We start from the raw sequence: 21699 nt of genomic DNA, 5'->3' as shown, positions 1-21699 counted from the left end.
TGCATTCTATAGTTTAGGTGTTCCTGAAGCAACAGCAGCAGAATTAGCCTAGGGACACTGTACAGAGAACACACGGAGTTGTAATGACTCCAGTGCAAAGAAGACAAGTCAGCCTGAAGAAATATTTAGGGGCTAGAAAATGAAAGGCAAACTCTTTTCCCTTCAAAAAAAAAACCCAAAAAACAACTTTTAACTTCTTCTTGCACAATGTTTACAGCACACACTCCTTATAAATTCCCTTGATGGGTTGTTTTTCGGAAATACTAATTTTTGTGGAGAACAACTATGGTAAGTTATTAAATTGGGATGAGATAGGTGAAGAGGTTAGAGGGTAAACTCTGTAAATTTGGTCTCTTATATTTGAGGGTCACCCCGCCAGCCTATACAGGTGGCATAATAGCAAATCAGCTCATGGCACTGATAAAGTCAGCTAACATTTTGATCTAATTTATTTTAAAGATTATTTACAGCTCTAACATTCAGTGGGGTTTAACATTTACTTTAGTTTTAGACTTGCAAATCTGAAAACATCTCAAGTAAGATCTCCAGAGAAAACACTGCTCTGTTGGCCAATATCATAAAAACTGATTATAGAGCAATTTTGATTCAGTAGTGGGTGACGAATGCATGAGAATCTTTAATCAGAGATGAAAATGATTCTAGAGCGTAGCATTTAGAGCAGAAATTTCTCCAAGTGCACAGAGCATTACACTCAAAAGAACAGTAAGAAGAACTGACTGATAAAGTATTCAGTCTCTAGCAAGGGGATCTCTTAGTAAGTCATATAAATGTCTAACCATTGTGCGGTACACCTGAAACCAATACTGAATGTCAACTGTAATTTACTATTTTTAAAATTAAAATTATATTAAGTTCCAATTGAGACCACTTTCAATGCTCTAGTTGAAAAATGACTTCTGCAAAATTACTCTATTTTATTAGATAGTGAAATGTACTCTGTCCTGGCTGGGTGGCTCAGTTGGTTGGATTATCATCCTGTACACCACAAGGTTGCAGGTTCGATTCCTGGTCAGGGCACATGCCTAGGTTGGAGTTTCGATCCCTGGTAGAGGCGCATAAGGGAGGCAACCGATCGATGTTTCTCTCACTTCAATGTTTCTCTCTCTCTCTCTCTCTCTCTCTCTCTCTCTCTCTCTCTCTCTCTCTCTCTCTCTCTCCCTAAAATAAATAAAAACATATCCTTGGGTGAGGATTAAAAAAAAGCATTCTCATAATGTAATTCATGACCTTTTTTACTGGATGGTGCATTGCTTTGTTTTGAGGGAAATTGAAACATACCTATTTACTTAATGTAACAATACAATAACAAATCCAATGTAATATATGATATGTTGTCATATATAATTATATAAAAGATGTAATTTATATCAATTATAATGATATAAACTTTTTTTAATTCCTTTAAAAAACAATACACATATATGAGAAAAAGGGAAAAAGAGAAATTGGTTTAGAAGTCTGATTACATGTTAACCCCAAAGCAAGAATTTTGAAAGAAAAAGGCATAAGGGATTATTTTTTAAAAAATGAGTAACAATAGAAAAATGGCTTTCCAGTTTTAAGGCTCAGCACTGACCACACAATAAGTAGATTGTATACATTTTTTTGCCCAGTTGGCCCCGTACATATTTCCTTTTTTAAAATATTTTTTTATTGATTTCAGAGAGGAAGGAAAAGGGAGAGAGAGAAACATCAATGATGAGAGAGAGCCATTGATTGACCGGCTGCCTCCTGCACACACCATAGTGGGGAGGAGCCCACAACATGCCCTATCTGGGAATCAAACTGTGACCTCCTGGTCGATGCTCAATCACTGAGCCACGCTGGCTGAGCTGTAATTATTTCTGTAAAGGTGTTCATACTTTATTGGCTTTCCTTCTATTTCCACTGCCGCAGTTCTAGTTCATGACCATACCTCAGGCCTGGAATAACACTGTCTTTTCTTAACGGTCTTATTTCCTCTAATTTTCCTTATTCTGCTCCCTGTGGAACATCACCTCTGATTGTATTTTCCTTTTATCACGTTGTTTCCAGACTCAAAAACATTCAATGGGTCTCCAATAGCATGTAAGCCCCACTATTGTCTACCAGTGGTCGGCAAACTCATTAGTCAACAGAGTCAAATATCAACAGTACAACGATTGAAATTTCTTTGGAGAGCCAAATTTTTTAAACTAAAACTATATAGGTAGGTACATTGTTATTAACTTAATTAGGGTACTCCTAAGGCTTAGGAAGAGCCACACTCAAGGGGCCAAAGTGCCGCATGTGGCTAGCGAGCCGCAGTTTGCCGACCACAGGCCGGCTGAAAATAAATTCTCAATCTCACTCGATGTTAGAACTGCAATAAGCTTTTTGTGTTGTTAATCCTTACCCAAGTATATTTTTCCATTGATTTTTAGAGGGAGTGGAAGGGAAGGGAAGAAATTGAGAGAGAGAAACATGAATGTGAGAGAGACACATCAATTGGTTGCCTTCTGCACGCACCCTGACCAGGGCCAGGGATTGAGCCTGCAGCCTAGGTAAGTGCCCTTGACTGGAATAGAACCCAGGAACCTTCAGTCAGCAGGTTGACGCTCTATCCACTGAGCCAAATTGGCTAGAGCTGTAATAATCTTTTAAATAAACTTTTCATTTTGAAATAATTTCATGTTTACAGAAGCAATGCAAGGATACTATATACAGTTGAGCTCCCTTAAATTCTTAACTTGGTTTTCCCTCATATAAACCTTCTACATAACCTGGTATACTTGTCAAAACTAAGAAATTAATAAAAGTATATTATTATTATGTAAGTTACAGATTCTATTCAGATTTCATTGCTTTTCCATTGATGTTCTTTTTTCTCCTCTAGGATTTAGGGTAAACTTTTTGTAAGAAATCTAGACCCAATTGTTTTCTACCTCCTGGGAAGCAGAGGATGAGATTACTTATGTGACTTATGTAGGGTCATAAACTAATTGGTGGCAGAGCAGTAGTGTGAGCTACCATCTCCTGATGTCTTTTATTGGTCATTCACTTATTTAATTAGCCAGGAGCAATTTGTAATGTTTTCTGAATTATGGGTCACTTTGGAAATCTACTGAAAACATCAGAAGAAAAGTCTTTCCATAGAGTACACATGTGAGTGAGCACATAGCATGTGTCAGGAAACTCATGAACACGCTCACCCTGTCTCCCTTAAATGCTACACAACACCCCAACACTTCAGCAATACTAGTTTATCTCTCTTCTACCCTGGGTTTGTAAATCAAATACTTTAATTGGTTCCATAGCCAATAAATGTCTAAAAGTTACTTTTCTACTTGGCCTTTTTAGCTAATATTTGAACATCTAAAAAATTCAGAAAGTGTCTTTTATCATTTGGTAGTTGCAAAATAAACACTGTCCTCCAGGTCACCTGAAATAGTGCCGTTTTTAAAGGAGAAAGAGAAAAGAAAATGTGGGTTGGTTTTTCCCTCTTGCTTTAGATTACCCTCAATTATCTTAGTAAATTTTTACTTTACAGTAATTTAGATAATGTGGGGAATTTTGTTGAACTTGGCATTATTTATAAAAATATTTATGGCCAAGAAAAGAGCTATTTAGACTTCATAAAAATTCATTTTTTGTGTGTGCAATTAATAGATGTTTCCTATATAAGAACTATTGATATGAATCAGATCAGTGCCTTTAAATTATGAAAAGTAAACTGGGTAATTTACTTTCTAGCGTTACTGTCATGGGGAAAAAAACAAAAAACAGCCTTCATACATAGTAAGGAATGTGCCCTAATACAGAACCAGAAGTACTCTACATTCAACCTCTGGGCTAATCATATGGACCAAATAATCATATGCCAAATAATCAACCAAACCATGAAGAAGAAAAAGTCAACATTGTCAGATTCTGTTTCATTTCCTATCTCTGAAATAATAAAAAGCTATTAAAAAGTGCCAGTATTTATTTATTTTTGCGTTAATTCTGACAACTACTTTAAGTCCTATAGAAGTGAACAAATGGGTACGTATGTACAATTTTTACTATAAAAATAACCACAACATTGTATTCTGATCCTCAAATACTTCACCATTATGACCTTAAAGGTGCTAGTGAATACACAGAATGACTGAGGGGGGATATTCTAAAGGTCAAAAACTAGGCCAGATTTATGTTTTAAAATTAGGAAGGCTTACGATTTCCAATATTTAAAATTATATTTTTCTCGGGGAAAATGATATTTGATACAGCAGGGAGACAAAGAAAGAAAGAAAAAATAAAAATGTCTAAATGAGTAAAATATCTCATTCAATTTTGCTAGATGGAACTTTTATTGGCACAGTTAGAAGGATAATATTAATGTTGCCATCTGTAATTGGAAAAATGAAAATATAACTTGAGGCACAGCTCAAGTTTTCCTTTTCAGAAAATTATGAAGTCATTTGTCTTTACTGATTATTTTTCTTTTGTAAAATATCATGTTTACTGTTTTGGTGCTTCTACAAACCCTAAGAAGATCAATAAAGTCACGTAAAAGACCAACAGGACCGCCTTTTAATCAGCCCAAATACTTTTTATTTTCTTTAAATATCAAGTCACTAGTGCAGATGAGCATTTTGATTTTTTAAAAGACAGAAAGCTAGAGGTGAACTACTAGACAGAAATTTCCTGAAGTTTGTTGGATGTCTTTTCCACATTAAGTAGGAAGAGGAGTATATACTATATAGTATCTCAGTCATCTATATACTAGTATATAAAAGTCTAATATGCTAAATGTCTGACTGATTGGTCAACCATTTGGTCGACTGCTCGACCAATCACTATGACATGCACTGACCACCAGGGGGCAGACACTCCAACCAGTAGGTTAGCTTGCTACTGGGGTCCAGACTATTGGGACTGGGCGAGATGGCCCTGATCGGCCCAGATGCCGGCCAGGCTGAGGGACCCCACCAGTGCACGAATTTGTGCACCGGGCCTGTAGTGTACAATAATTATATTGAAAAGAAGCAGATTTTCCAGCTATTGCTTTTAACTAGTATTAATAACTAACTTTTACGTGCAAAGAATATACCCACATTACTTCACCTTTCTTCAATTATTCCATGCATATCTCAATATACTAGAAAGATGCATTCCTTCATATTGCCTATAGAGTAAAATCCTGCATAGCAAGAGAGTTTTCTGTTTAATTTTGAAGCCTCTGCTTTTTGAGGCTTTGTTCATATATACCCACATGTTTGGATTCAGAGTTACAGATACTGATGTGGTTAGAAATATGGAGACACCAGGAAACTATTTTAGGAAGAACATACCTCCCCTTTATTACCCTGAGAATGAAAAGTAAAACCTGGCATTTTTATATATTCAGAGTCGGGAAAGAAGATTAGCGGAAATTTGGTCCTGTCAAAAACTCCCAGGCTTAGAAAATGTCCCTGGGTTCAAATAGCCCATAACCTCTATTGATACTTTTAGTTTACAGGATTAATACACTAAAAATACGATCATGTTTTATTAGTTCAATAATTGTATTGTGGCTGGTTTGCCAACAATAACCTTTCTGGCAATTGTACATGGGGTCGGTAGATGATGTGGTTGGATCAAATGTCTCCACGGATGTTTTGAAAAGACCAAATGTCCTGCAGGCAGATGAACAGAACAGAACCTCCCTTGCTCTGATCCCGCTTGCTCCATACTTGCTCTCTCTCTTTTTTTAAAAATATATTTTTTTTATTAGTTTCAGAGATGAAGAGGAAGAGAGAGATAGAAACATCAATGATGAGAGAGAATCATTGATTGGTTGCCTCTTGCACATACCCTACTAAGGACTGAGCCCACAACCTGGACATGTGCCTTTGACCGGATTTGAACCTGGGACCCTTCAGTTCACAGGTTGACGCTCTACCCACTGAGCCAAACCAGCTAGGGCTTTCCTGTTCTCTTCACCATTCTCTCACAGAGGAAACCCTCACAACCCGGCAAGTTATATTCGGAATTATTGTTCCTTTCCATTAGTTATGGACTCCAAAGTCAGTTTGGCATTGGATAAGAACTCAGGCTCTAGTAGAGTAAGGCAGCTATGAATTTAAATTCTGACTCACACCCTTATTTAGCTGTGTGTTATTGGTGGCTTATTTAACCTTCCTAAGTCTGTTTCTTCTCTGAAAAATAAAAATAACAACAACCTTTAACGCGCAGATTGGCTGTGAAGATTACTGTACTTTTTCCATGTATAAGATGCCCCCACTTTTCCATCCCCAAATTAAAAAATCAATATTTTAAACATTTTGCTGGTTTTCCTCGTAAGGCCTTCTTCTTTTTTGGCATCTTAAGGAATTTTTCTTCTGTTTTCTCTATTGTCTGATCAGACACTCAGTGGGAGGAGGTCCAAATTGTCTCTCTGCAGCTCTATTTCCATGCTCTTTTGCATAGCTGATTACATTCAGTTTGAAGTTTGCAGAGTAAGACAATTGCTTACTGGTATTTATCTTTTTATTTTTTGACATCGTTATGGGCTCAGAACATCCGGTCCCTGTTGCATTTACGCACTCCCACCTCCACCTCCAATTACATCAGCTGACGTCAGTAACAATAAAGCTTGTAATTGGAGGAAGCCTCTTGGACAAAGTATAGGCAGCTATGCACCGCGCAGCTGACTCCTGTGTATAAGATGCCCCTCGATTTTCAGTCTAAGGATTTTAGAAAAAAATAGCATCTTATACACGGAAAAATATGGTAAATGTAATGAGGAGAAATTGCTTAGAGAAAATAAGTAATTCAATAAATGTTTGCTATTGCTATCATGACATTTTAGAGGTAAAAGATATGTTGGAGATCATCTTGGTCTTCCTCACTGTAGATATGAGGAGACCAAGCTCAGAAACATTAACTGGTTTGCCAAAAATTTCACAGCAAGTTAATATCTGAATCAAGATGAGATTCAGTTCTCCCGATTCCTAGGCTAGGAATTTATATACCAAACTCAAGCACAAACAATGTTGTTTGGGAATTTTAAGCTTGGTTCTTGTTGTCTAAAGATAGCTGTAAGCTAACTATTACAACTTCTTGGATGCCCAGCTTTTCTTAGAGATTATATGGGGATAGCTACATCTGAGGGCAGATTGCAAAGTGCGGAGACTGCAGTCAGCTTTGTAAAAATTCCATGTTTTTCAGGACTGCTCCTCTTCCTCAAGCCAAGGACTGTACTGCTTAAATATATATATATATCTACACTAATAAAAGAGAAAAATGGTAATTGGCGTACGGCGATACCTTTTTCATTGGCTAATCGGGGCTATATGCAAATTAACTGCCAACTAAGATTGGCAGTTAACTGCCAACTAAGATTGGCAGTTAACTGCCAACTAAGATTGGCAGTTAACTGCCAACAAGATGGCGGCTAATTTGCATATGTAGACACAACGCAGGGAGGCGAAAGGGAAAGCAGGAAGAAGCCCCCTGCCACTGACAGTGATCGGAAACCCAGGGGGGAGCTAAGAGCTGGGGGGCAGGGCAAAGGCGGCCCTGGGGCCGCCTTTGCCCTGCCCCCCAGCCATGATCGGAGAATCAGGTGCCTTTGCTGCCCTGGCCAGTGATAGCAGGAAGTAGGGGTGGAGCCAGCGATGGGAGCTGGGCACGGTCGAAGCTGGCAGTCCCAGGAGCTAGGGGTCCCTTGCCTGGGCCCAAAGCGAAGCCCACAATCGCGGCGCCCCCCGCTGCCACTGCAGGTCCCCGCTGCCTGGGCCGGAAGCCTAGGCCAGAGGCGTTAGGCCTGGGCAGGGGTGGAGCCTGCAACCGCGGGGAGCTGGGGGTCCCCTGCCCAGGCCTGACACCTCTGCCGGAGGCCTCAGGCCTGGTCAAGGGGCCGATCTGGTGATTGGTGATCGGAGGGTGATGAGGGTCAACTCCTCTGGCCGAGGCATCAGGCCTGGGCGGGAGCCAGAGCCAGTGATCGGGGGGAGATGGGGGTCCCCTGTCCAAGCCTGACACCTCTGCCGGAGGCCTCAGGCCTGGGCAAGGGGCCGATCAGGCGATCGGAGGGTGATGGGGGTCAACGCCTGAGGGCTCCCAGTATGTGAGAGGGGGCAGGCTGGGCTGAGGGACACTCTCCCCCTGCCCCCACCCAGTGCATGAATTTTGTGCACCGGGCCCCTAGTCTATATAATAAAAGCCTAAGTGACCATTATGGCAGAACAACCAGAATGACCAGTCACTATGATATACACTGACCACCAGGGGGCAGACGCTCAACACAGGAGCTGCCCCCTGGTGGTCAGCGCACTCACACAGGGGGGGCGCTACTCAGCCAGAAGCCGGGCTCATGGCTGGCAAGTGCAGTGGTGGTGGCAGGAGCCTCTCCCACTTTCACGGCAGCACTAAGGAGCAGCGAGCTGAGCAGTAAGGAGCAGCAAGCAGGTGGGTGGTAAGGAATAAGGGGTCCTGGACTGTGAGGAGAAAGAAAACTAATACCTGGGTGCATTAGAGGGAAACTACCAAAAAAAAAAAAAAAAAAAAAAAAGGCAGAGAACATCTTAAAAGCAGTCAGAAGAAAATCAGCAGGCAGACATACCCCAAGAGGTCCCGGACTGCAAGAGGGCACAGGCCGGGCTAAGGGACACACACACACACACACACACACACACACACACACGCACACACACCTGCCCCAGTGCACAAATTTTGTGCACCGGGCCTCTAGTTGGTTAATAAAATTATATAGGTTTTAGGTGCACAGAAAGGAAACTGTGAAAAGGGAATGCAGGTGGCCTCTAAAGGCTGGAAGAGGCAAACAGGTTAAAGCAGTGGTTCTCAACCTTGGCCGCCCATTAGAATCACCTGGGAATCTTTTTAAAATCCTGATTTCTGGGCCTCATCCTCTGGAAATTCTGTTTGTTGTGGAGTGGGGTAACAACATTAGTAACAAAGAAACAGAATTTCCGAAGGATGAGGCCCAGAAATCAGGATTTTAAAAAGATTCCCAGGTGATTCTAATGGGCGGCCAAGGTTGAGAACCACTGGGTTAAAGAATGCAACCCTGCTGTGGACAGGGACACCTGTAAGATATAAATTTGTGTCATTTAAGTCAATGTTTATGTTAACCTAATTAACATATATGCAATAATGTACTGCTACTTAAATTTGAGTATTTGCCAAGAAAACAGTTTTTCTCACATAATTATGACTTAGTCATCAGTAAGATGCCTTAGCTAATAAAAACTTGTAGGAATAAGGTGATTACTAGCTGGGTACTGAGTCATAGCTCAAAATGCCTTTGCCCAAATTACCAAACCCACACCTTTGGGATTGCCAGATGAGGTCTGTAATGCACTATTACACATAATTCAACGTGGCTAAGCTCATTAAATATGAGACTCAAGTGCAGGAATAAGATAGTCTATTTCTTCATAGAAAAGAACAGGATGATGCAATAAATGGATGTCTTCTGTGTTCCAAGTATTAGGAGATTTATACACATCATATTTAATACTAAGTTAAGTTGTTATATTTCATAGGCACTAAGTTTTAAAGCCTGGATTCCAACCAAGGCACTCTGCTTCTGAAGCTTGTGTACTTATCCACTCCCTCATCCTTCTCCATGTACATCCCCTGATGTGGTGAGCTGTCTATACTGCAGTGGTCAGAAGGCAACTCGGTTTTAACAGAAGGGGCCTTCCACAGTGAATGACAGATAGGCATTCTGAAGAGTTCAGAAATAGATCAACTATAAAATGAGAAAAACAAAAACCTTTAAATGTAAGGAAAATTTCATATCAAAGTAATTAAAGAGTCTTTCTACATTTTTAGCTTGTAATAACAAGGAAATACAAGTAATGATTTGCTCAGGCAAATCATTCGATTATTCATGCCATTTCCAAGTTTGCTGAAACTGTCCTTAACATAAGCAATTATTTCAGTTTCACAGATCAGTAGCTTGATGCTAAAAGACAATTATTTGTAATGTGTGCATTATTTTTAAATTAGGATGAGTGGAGACAAAGATGAGTAAACATCACATTTATTGAACAGAAATGAAAACATCAAACATGGAAAATTCAAAAGTCATTAAATATTTCTTTTTGTCCAGCAATAAAGTGCTCTAGGTGAAGAGGAAATGGTCCTTGTTCATTATTGAAAAATGAAGGTCATTCATATAAAAGTTATGGCCCTGATTTTAAAATCTTCATTCCTTATATCCAAATTAATTTTGAAATAAACAACAGCTCATCATTTCAATTCTAATGACCTATAGGAAACTCAATTATTTATATCATCTGAAAGTAAAGTAGCAAATTTATATAATAACAGGTAAGTAATGTTCATGGGAACATACTTTTTAATAATTAAAAATTATTTTTAAAAACCTTGTGTTCATTAATAGAGGAATACATGAGTAAAATTAAAATATGGCATAGTCATACATTGGAATAATATAGTAATTAAAATGTTGAGCTACAGGTACATGTCTCCATATGGATAAATCTTAAAATATGAAATTTAAAAAAGTCAGAGAAAGGTTCATACAGTGACATATCACTTATACAAATTAAAACAGGTAAAATAAAATTCTATTGTGTGTATATATATATATATATATATATACATGTATATACATATATATATATATATATATATATATATGAGAAAGTTCATGAATAAAACACTAGATTTTGAAATACAGCAAATTTCTAGGTTATTTGTCACAATGAAAGGGAGGAAAATCCAAAGGAAATGTTTTATTTATTTTTATTAAATAATAACTGGAGCAAATATAATAAAGTATTAATATTTACTACTTAAATATTTTGGGCAAAATGTGTTTGAAATAAATCATTCAGAAAATTATTTCAATTTATCATAATAACCAAATAATTCATTCTCTCAAAATTTATGATAATCATATAGTCTTACTAAAAATAAATTCAGTATAAACCTCTCTGAAGATTCCAAGATGACAAGACTGTATTGGATATTCTACAAATTTGATTCAGGAAATAAAACCAAGTTTTAAGCTCGTGAGAGCTTGAAATTTCCAGTTTTATTTCACATATTCTTATGTGCTCTAAGAAAGTGCAATTTTGTCTCCTGATAGAGAATGTCCCTCAGGAGACAATCGTGGCACTTCCCTGTGAACATCCTGGTGTAGGTTCCTAAATCACCTGTGCCATGTGGAATCTAACAATTTTGCAGCTGGACTGTATAGACTTGGGTAGACGGAACAAACAGAAAGTACTTAAGCACGAGAAGATCCAGAATATGAAAACCCAATTACTAAAATCACATAGCCATATGTAATTTGCTAGAAGCTTAACCAGGGGCCAGCGTGTTTTTAATGGCATCCCAGATAAAAGTGAATGTTCAGTCATTGAGCCTAACCACTCTACAGAAACACGGCAAAACAAGTTGAAAGCAAATGCTGGGACTCTAAATCTCAGTAATCAAGGAAATGGGGATATGGTGACTCCTCTCAATCACTAGATTACTCCTCCTCCCCTCCTCCTAAGCTGTTCTTTCTGTAACTTTAGTGATTTTTTTAAAGTACAAATCTGGTCAAGTCACTCCTTTGCTTAAAACTCTTCATTATGCTAAGTGAAATAAGCCAGCCAGAGAAAGACAAGCACCATATGATTTCACTCATATGTGGAATCTAATGGACAAACTAACTACCAAGAAAAATAGAGACAGACTCATAGATAGAGAGCAGGCAGGAAGCTCTGGTGTGTCTGTTGGGGAGGAGGGGGAATGGAGGGGAAAGGGCATTGGGAGGATGTGGAGGGATTGAGCAAAAAAGAAAAAAAGGGAAGTCATGGACATGGTCAACAGTGTGGTGAATGCAGGGTGGAAGTGGAGGAGGGCATAGTGCGGATAAATAGTGATGCAAAAATAAAAGAAGGAAGTAAGTAAATAAATAAAAAGTCACTTTGGAGCAAAAAAACTAAAAACACACACAAAGCTCTCCAACGTCCTTTGCTGCTCTTAGGGTTAGGTTGAAACCCCTTAAGTTGACTTACCAGCTTTATCTCTTCCTCCTCATTTTAGTCCACCCCTTCTCGTACTTTAATATTCTAATCAGGGTTTCTTGACCTCCTCTCCATTCTATTTAATTAATTGTTTACTTGGGCACATCCAACATTTAGTCCGTGGTCTCCTTCTCAAGGGCAGAGATCAAACTTATGAGATTCATTATTATAGCATTAGTGCCTATCGTAGTGCTTGGAATATAGTAGGTACTCCACAAGCATTTGTTGAAAAAAGAAAAGAAGGGAGGAACACAGGGAAGAGCAAGGAAAAGGTCTGAGGACAGACTAAGTGTAAAAATTGGTTTATAAAGCACTAGGAAGAATTACATGATTTGGTGCCAGTCAGAGAAGCTATCTCTACATGGCATCTCAGTGTGTCTATCTTTGTTTCCATTGTTGTTTTTAAATTATAATCAAATTTTTGTTACCTATATATTCAGATTTTCTGCTTGAGGGTTTTTTGTTTGTTTTTTGTAGCCATGTTAATAACAAATATCAATGATCACTCTGGCCTGTGTGGTTCAGTTGGTTGGGCTTCGTCCCAAAATTGCAGGTTTGATCACCGTTCAGGGCACATGCCCGGGTTATGGGCTTGATCCTAGTAGGTGGGGTGGCAGGAGGCAACTAATCCGTGTTTCTCTCTCTCCTTCTTCCTTCCTCTCTCTCAAAAAAATCAATAAAAAAAATCTTTTTTAAAAAAGGCAATGACCACTATTTCTACTTTACAGTTTTACAATAATTTCTAAGTTACCCAAATCATGGGACTCTTTGAACAGCTTGCACACAATGCCTATCAGAAAGCGAAAGTCTACAGGGATGAGATAGTCAAACTATTTCGTTATTCTAGAGAAGTCCATCTTATCAATGCATTCATTCATTAGTTCAGTAAATATTTATAGAGTGCTTCTGATGTGCTAAACATTGGTAAATTCTGGGTGTATAATAATGAGCCAAACAGACGTGGCCACTGCCCATATGAACTTAATATCTACTGGGTAAGATGACATCTACCAGGCACAAAATAAGGATGAATTCAGCTGTCAAAAAGTGTAGAATTGTGAAATAAGACCTTTATGAGAAATGGAGTTTAAAGTTTTACTCTGTACCCAGTATATATTTCACTGGAGAGAGTCCTTGTTTATGTTCATATTCAAAAGAAAAACAGACAAACCACCTTCTCTATCATATTCCTTTAATTTTCATAACATTGAGGAACATTTTGAAAATATTAGAGTTTCTAGTGTAACCTTAACCTTTAACCTTAACCCTTAACCTTTGCTCTCATATATTTTAAGCAGGTATAACTCAGAAGAACAGAGACTTTGGGAAATGACAAGTGTATTTACCTCTCAGTCAAGTGAGGCTTCCCATGAACTCTCTCAGGTGGGAAGAAAAGTTTGTGTCACAGTTGCTACCTTTCAGACTGGGCAGATAGACTGATATTACCTTAGGTAATGACAGAATCAAGAAAATGAACAGGGTCTTACAAATGATAGGATGTTAGCCCAAGGCAGTGTCAAAGACCAGGGGACGGAACCAGAACACTTACTGGTAAGTGGTGGGGCTGACATTGATGCGCCGAGGGTGGCTTCCCGATTCGAATTTGCTTGCCAGAGTGACGTTATTTCCAAACAGGCAATATCGTGGCATTCTTACCCCAACAACTCCAGCCAGCACAGAGCCTGAATGAATGCCTATCCTCATCTAAAAAAAAAAAAGAAAGAAAGAAAAAGGATATATTATGTTTTCATTTGGTATGCAATTATTTTAATGAGAAGTACTGCTAATTATGCACTCAAACAATGAACTCCTCAAAGGCCTTGGTTGGTATTGTGAGCCCAATATCTGGATAAACATGGATGCTGTGAAATAAATGAATAAGTGGACTTATTAAAACTACGTTTAATTTGCTATATAAATCTAGTTGTGTTACAAGTTAAATCAGGTTTCATTTGTACATTAAATGCTCTAAACATGAAAAATGTATTATTCTCCTTCTAGTTATGTACTCTCACATAAAACCACATTTCCCCTCCATAGCCTTAAACACAATTATAAATTAAATATTTATATTTCTGTTTATTATATTTCCATGTTGGATTTTTTCCCAAGAGAGAAGAATCCACATGTATTTCCTTATTGCTGAATATTCAACAGTTAGTTCTGTACCAAGAGCAACGTAGATACTCAATAGTAAGTGATGAAAGTTGACTAAATTGTCTAAATTCCCCAACATGGTATTAAAATGGAGTTATACAGCATTCAACCCTGGTGTCTGTCAATAAGAGTCGTTTGAAACCCTGAAGAGTAAAATAAGTGTTGTATATTTTATTCTCTGAGAATCTGATAAATATTAGTCTGGTCCACACTTTGAAGGAGCCCTCAATAGGCACTTAATATACACTTAAATAAGGTTTCAGTAATGAAGTTGTATGCCCATGATCTACCCCCAATAACACAAAGCTAATGGTGACCACGTGGAAAATGCTAATTCTGGGAAATGAGGAGGAGATCTAGTCCCTAGATGTCCACTAGGTGGGCCGTGTCAGCTTTTCGATACCATGTGTGCTGTTGCTGCCATAGTTGTGAGAATAAAATGCTACTCTTAGACTAACCCTGCTCATCAGACTGGAGACTTCTGCATGTATCAATCCACAATAAGACAGGTTAACACCAATGTGATCTAGCTGAGGTCCTAATAACCTCATCATCTACTCTTTAAAAAATGATTCTAAAATTTATTTAGAAATTCATTAGGCGGAACCAAGATATACTTAAGAAGAAAAAGTTGAAATATTTGCCTTATAAGACATCAAGTCTTTGTATAAACATTTAATTAGTACACAGATGTTATAATATTGATGCACAGAGACATAGACTGATAAAACAAATAGCGCCCCCCCCCCCCCAACTTCAATGCATATATAGGTGATTGATATATGATACAGTTGGCATTCCAAATTAGTTAGAAAAAATATGGCATTTCCATACAGCAGTTCTCAACCTGTGGGTCGCGACCCCTTTGGCAGTCGAACGACCCTTTCACAGGGGTCGCCTAAGACCATCCTGCATATCAGATATTTACATTACGAGTCATAACAGTAGCAACATTACAGTTATGAAGTAGCAACGAAAATAATTTTATGGTAGGGTCACAACATGAGGGACTGTATTTAAAGGGCCAGAAGGTTGAGAACCACTGCACTGGGATATTCTGTATCAACTGTGTCTTCGTGTGGAAAAATAACCTGAGTACAATAAAGATCTTAATGTAAAAGGTACCATCTAACAGCTTTAAAAACAACTATTTCAATTATAAATAAGTGTTGTATATTTTATTCTCTGAGAATCTGATAAACATTAGTCTGGTCTATGCCTTGAAGGAGTTCTCAAGGTGCAGTTAATATACACTTAAATAAGGTTTTAGTAATGAAGTTGTATACCCGTGATCTATACCAATAACCAAATCTGCAGTATCAGTTAAAACCTAAAATATAGACACCGAAAACTACAGACTTTTATTAGTCTCCTAGTAACTTCATTATTGAAAACTTATTTAAGATGAGTGGCCCAGGTTGCTATGCAGCTAGCTCTGGTCCTCTTGTTCAGTCAGGTAGCAAGTTCTTATCACTGTGTTCCTCTTCATATCTTGTCATATATAGGGTGTCCCCTCAAAAGGTATATACAACTTCATATCTGATAACTCACTTAATTTTCACTCCATTTCAGATTTAAGTGGTTTGAAATAATGGGTGAAGCCAGACTAAAATTTATCCTAAAGTACCACTAGATTTTGTTTTTATGGGAACACATAAAAGATAAAGTTTATGGTATAAAACCGGCAATAGTTGACAAATTAGGGGCACAATAATACCAAAGGAAATGATTCTTGATGTTTGTGATTCTATAGCTTTGTATTATCAGAGGTGCCTGGACCAGAATGGTCATAAGTTTGAAATTGTTTGACAAAAACAATTATTCATTTCTGTAGATCTTTCAAATTTTGAAAATGAGCAATGTTAATAAACACTGAATTTATAATCATCTATGTGTATACATTTTTGGGGACACCCCTGTTTATATTTTTTAGAAAAGTTGAAGCTGGGTCAGGAGCATCCTCATGTTCCAACTCATGATGTGGTAAGATAGATAACAGAAGTCCAGGGTGTGAGTATTGAAGTTACCCGTTAAAGCAGCGGTTCTCAACCTGTGGGTCGTGACCCCTTTGGCGGTCGAACGACCCTTTCACAGGGGTCGCCTAAGACCATCCTGCATATCAGATATTTACATTATGATTCATAACAGTAGCAACATTACACTTATGAAGTAGCAACGAAAATAATTTTATGGTTGGGTCACAACATGAGAAACTGTATTTACAGGGCCAGAAGGTTGAAAACCACTGCTTAAAGTAATCTTCATTCTTTTGTTTAGATCCATATTTGCATCTAGTATAATATTTCTTCTGCCTAAAAGACTTCCTCTAACTTTTTTTTTTTAGCTGTAAGTCTACTAGCAATGAATTCTTTCAGTTTTTATATGTTTGAAAAAAATTTTATTTTGCTTTCATATCTGAAAGATATTTTCACTGGGTATAGAATTCTAGGTTAATATTTTTTCCTGGTACTTTAGCGATGGTGCTCTAATGTCTCCTTCTTTGCATTGTTTCTTATGAAAAATCTGATGGCATTCTTATCTTAATTCCTCCATATGTAATATACATATCATTCTCAACTTATGATGGCTCGACTTAAAATTTTTGGACTTTAAGATGGTGCAAAGTAATACACATCCAGTAGAAACTGTACTTCAAAATTTGAATTTTTTTCTTTTCCTAGGCCAATAATATGTGGTATGATATTCTTTCATGATGCTGGGCAGTAGCAGCAAGCTGCAGCTCTTAGTCAGGCACATGGTCACATGGAAAACAACTGATACTCTACAGTATACTTGCCAGCATCTTTTGTATATTGTGGTCTAGGCATATTTTAATAGGCGAGGCTACAGATGATGTTCAGTAGGTTAGGTGTATGAAATGGATTTTCAACTTATAATATTTTAACTTATGAAGTACTTACTGGTATGTAATTCCATCATGAGTCAAGGAGCATTTTTATATCGTTTTCTTCTGGCTGCTTTAAATTTTTCTGTTTTTTTCTAGTTTTGAAAAACTTTAGTTATGATTTCTTTGATGCTGTTTTCTTAATGTTTCTTGTGTTTGGGATTTGTTCAGTCTTTCAGATCTGTAGGTTTTATAATTTTCACCAAATTTGATAAAAAAAATCCACCATTATTTCTTCAAATATATTATCTATCCACTCTGCCTTCTCAGAGAAACTAATTACATATTTAGTAGGATGCCTAAAATATTTCCACAATTTACTGATAATCTGTTCATTTAAAATGTTTTTTTTTTCCTCTCTCTCTGTTTATTTTGGATAATTTCTGCTGCAATGTCTTCAAATTTACCAATATTTTCTTTTGTAATTTAATCACATCGAGTATCTTTTTCATCTTAATCATTGTGATTTTCTTCTCTAAAAGTTCAATTTGGGATTTCTTTTTATCTGTAAGATGTCAAATTAACTTTTCAACATATGGAATACAGTTTAAATAATTTTTAAAATTTTCTTATCTGTTAATTCTAATATCTTTTATATTTATGTACTAGTTTTGATTAATTGATTTTTCTGATCATTATGGAACACATTTTCCAGCTTTTTTCCATGTCTTGTAATTTTTAGTTGGGTGTTAGATATCGTGAATTGATTTTGCTGGGTGTCAAATATTTTTATAATCTTATAAATATTCTTGAGCTTTGTCCTAAGATACAGTCAGGTTACTTGGAAACAGTTTGTTCCTTTCAAGTCTTGCTTTTTAAGAATTGTTAGATTAATCTTGAGCAATATTCCATGTACAGCCAGTTATTCCCCACTACTGACATAAGAACTGTCTACTCCAGGCCCATGATATGTGTGGGTTTCCAGTCTTCCAGATGGGCACAGGCATTTTTTTCTAAGTTCTGTGTGAGTGCCATGAACTTTGTCCTTTAATTCTTTTAGGCTTTTCCTCCAATGGGCTCAGTGATTTTCTCACATACAAACAGTAATCAGTGCTATGCAGAAGTACATATAGGAGGCCTCTGAGAAGATACCTGGTAACCTTTGTGCAACAAATTCCTCGCTGGTAACTGGGTGTGACCTCTAGCCTCCTTGGTCTCACCACACTCTTTGCTCCATTTTTTCAACTCAGGGAGATTGTTGGGTCCTTTTTGATTTGCTCCACCCTGTTCCACAGCATAGATATCTCCCAAGGCAATACGCCAGGGAAATCACATCTCATCTAATTTTTTCCTATCTCTGTCTTCCATTGCCTAGTGTCCAGTATCATGAAAACTTGTTTCTTTGTATATTTTGCCCAGATTTTTAATTGTTTAAGGTGGGAGTATAAATCCAGTCCCTATTACTCTATTGACTAGAAGCAGAAATGAGACACATTTCTCTTTTTAAAGAAAGTAAGCTATCTGAAAAATTCAGGCCTACTTCTGATGAGAGATTATCATTTTGAATTTAAAGGTAAACACAATGCTGAATAGTATTGTTAATTTTAAGCAAGATATGTGTAAAGCACATTTTTTCTAAAATTATCAAAGCATTTTGCAATATTATTATATTTCTTTGCATTTCTGTTTGTTTTCAGAAGGCCCAATTATATTAAATTAGAGGTTCAGTGCACAAAATTCATGCAAGAGTAGGCCTTCCTTCCCCCGGCTGCTGGCACTGGCTTCCCTCTGGCACCCAGATCCGGACTTCCCTCCAGCTGCCAGCAGGCACCTGGGACCCAGACTTCCCTCACAGCCACAGCTTCGTCTGGAAGGATGTCTGGAAGGACATCCGGTCTAATTATCACATTATGCTTTTATTATTATAGATTGCCTTGTGCAATACAGGCTTTCCTAAAAAGCTCCCAGACCTTGTGTCCTAAGATTGTCAGTCTGAGCCTGCGATCACTGTAGTGATTTTTAAAGCAGGAGGGGAGCAGCAGGAAATGTCACATTATGTATTTTATAGCTTCTTTATTCTGTGCCTTTTGTTTGCATTGTGGATGGTATAAAGGAATTAGACTTTATTCTCTTCTTTCAAAGAACTTGAAATCTTACCAACTAAGACAGAAATCTTATTCTATAAGAAAAGAATATACATATGGTCAACAAATATCACCTTCAAAATTTTAGATATTGAAATCATTATTTTGAAATTTTATAAAACTAAAAATAAATCTTGTAAATGTATGATCTTCCACTTAGAGACTACTTAATAAAAACAAAAGTTCCTCTATGAGAAAATGGTATATATCATAATGATGTCCATTCTTAATGATAACTGAATTTCTTCAGGGAAAATTTAGTTTGTTTAATGTCTTAAAAATTCTATATCTCTGACAAATCAATGTATTTGATAAGTGTTTAAGCTAAAAAAAAAAGAAATTAAAAAATGACTTTAATTATTAAACATTAATCATTATTATCTGTTTGGGTAAGCCTTAACTGTTTTATCTATTATAAAAATAGTTTACCTTTAGACAAGTTTACCTTTGAGAGTAGAAATACAATAACAACATTATACTCCTGAGTTACAATGTAAAACCATTGGCTATGCATGAGAATCAACTTAGGGAATTTTAAAATTGTTGTCTTGGATCTCACTTCCAGAGATTTTGATTTAACGCATATGGAATGAGGCTTGGGTATTGGGACTTTTAACCCTCGCTCAGGTTTCTAAGGTGCATCCAAAGTTCAAGAACAACTACAAATATAGAATGTTAAATTTCAGATATATTTACAAATTATCAATACTGCAGGGACCAACTAATTTACATAGCTCTACTCTTTTCCAGCAAATGGTTTTAGCCAACAAGCATTATGTAAATTCCTTCATATAAATATGTATATATATATATATATATATATATACTAGAGGCCCATTGCACAAAAATTTGTGCACTCGGGGGGGAGGGAGGGTCCCTCAGCCCGGCCTGTGCCCTCTCACAGTCTGGGACCCCTCGGGAGATGACGACCTGCTGGCTTAAGCCTGCTGCCGGGTGGCAGAAGGCAGGCCCAATCCCTAGGTGCAGCCCCTGGTCGGGGTCAGAGCAGGGCCGATTGGGGAGTTGGGGCGCTGCCCCCTGTCATGCACAGAGCAGGGCGGATTGGGAGGTTGCGATGCCACCCTCAGTCACGCTCAGGGTAGGGCCGATTGGGGGGTTGCGGCACCGCCCCTGTCACGCACAGAGCAGGGCCCATCAGGGGGGTTGGGGCTCCGTACCCTGTCACGCACAGAGTAGGGTCAATCAGAGGGTTGGGGAGCTCCCCACTGTAATGCACAGAGCAGGGCCGATCAGGGGGTTGAGGAGCTCCCCCCTGTCACTCACAGAGTAGGGCCGATAGGGGAGTTGGGGCACCGCCCCCTGTCACACTCAGGGCAGGGTGGATCATGGGGTTGGGGCGCTGCCACTGTCACACTCAGGGCAGGGCCGATGGGGAGGTTATGGCTCTACCCCGTCACACAAAGGGCAGGGCCCATGAGGGGCGGAGGTTGGGGTGCCGCACTGTCACACACAGAGCAGGGCTCATCAGGGGGTTGAGGCGCCGCACCCTGTCACACACAGAGCCGCAGGGCGATCAGGGGGTTGGGGAGCTCCCCCCTATCAGGCACAGAGCAGGGCTGATCAGGGGTTTGGGGCGCCATCCCCTGTCATGAACAGAGCAGGGCCGATAGGGAGGTTGTGGCCCCCGCCCCCTGCCACACACAGAGCTGCAGGGTGATCAGGAGGTTTGGGAGCTGCCCCGTCACTCGATCCCGGTGCCGGAGGCCACTCAGCTCTGCTGATCCCAGTGCTGGGAGGCATATTACCCTTTTACTATATAGGATAGAGGCCTGGTGCATGGGTGGGGCTGGCTGGTTTGCCCTGAAGGGTGTCCTGGATCAGGGTGGGGGTCCCCACTGGGTGTCTGGCCAGCCTGGGTGAGGGGATGATGGCTGTTTGCAGCTGGTAACACACCCCTCAGGGTGGGAGTCCCCACTGGGGTACCTGGCCAGTCTGGGTGAGGGGCTGAGGGCTGTTTTCAGGCCGACTGAAGCTCCCAACTGCTCCTTTTTTTCTTTCTTTTTTTTTTATTCTCGGCCAGCTTTAGCTCTGGCTCCAACTCTGAGGCCTCTGCTGCTGAAAGAAGGTATCTGGTTTGTTTAGGTTCTATAATCAAAACAATGTATAACTCCAGCTCTGAGATCCCGGGCTTGCTGAAAGCAGGTTTCTGGGGTTTTGTTTAGCTTTTATATTTGTTACAATGTTTCTTAAACTGCAAGCTCAGAGGCTGGCAAGGCAGGTGGGGAACGTTGGAGTCCGTCACTGAAGCAAGCAAGCCTCATATTAGTTTCAAGCTGCCTGGCTGCCGGCCACCATCTTGGTTGGCAGTTAATTTGCATATCTTGCTGATTAGCCAATGGGAAGGGTAGCGGTCGTATGCCAATTACCATGTTTCTCTTTTATTAGCTAGGAGATATCTATATATCTATATATCTATATATATATGTATAGATATAGATATAGATATAGATACATATCTATAGATATATATCTATATCTATATCTATATCTATATCTATATCTATATCTATATCTA

General features: G+C 38.6%; 1 protein-coding gene across 1 annotated transcript in view; it reads right to left on the bottom strand.

The window, feature by feature from the left end:
* Window positions 1-21699, bottom strand: part of GUCY1A2 (guanylate cyclase 1 soluble subunit alpha 2) — a gene marked incomplete at its 5' end in the record, with an annotated part of 274517 nt that overhangs the window by 7183 nt on the left and 245635 nt on the right. The window contains one exon of the mRNA XM_081098790.1: window positions 13567-13721. Coding sequence (XP_080954916.1) covers window positions 13567-13721 — 155 coding nt within the window. The remainder of the gene's footprint in view (window positions 1-13566; window positions 13722-21699) is intronic.

This window comes from Myotis nattereri (genome assembly GCF_964212035.1).
Source record: "Myotis nattereri genome assembly, chromosome: 9".
Taxonomy (NCBI): domain Eukaryota; kingdom Metazoa; phylum Chordata; class Mammalia; order Chiroptera; family Vespertilionidae; genus Myotis; species Myotis nattereri.
Note: the sequence above shows the minus strand (reverse complement) of the source record. Positions and strands in the feature narration are given on the sequence as shown.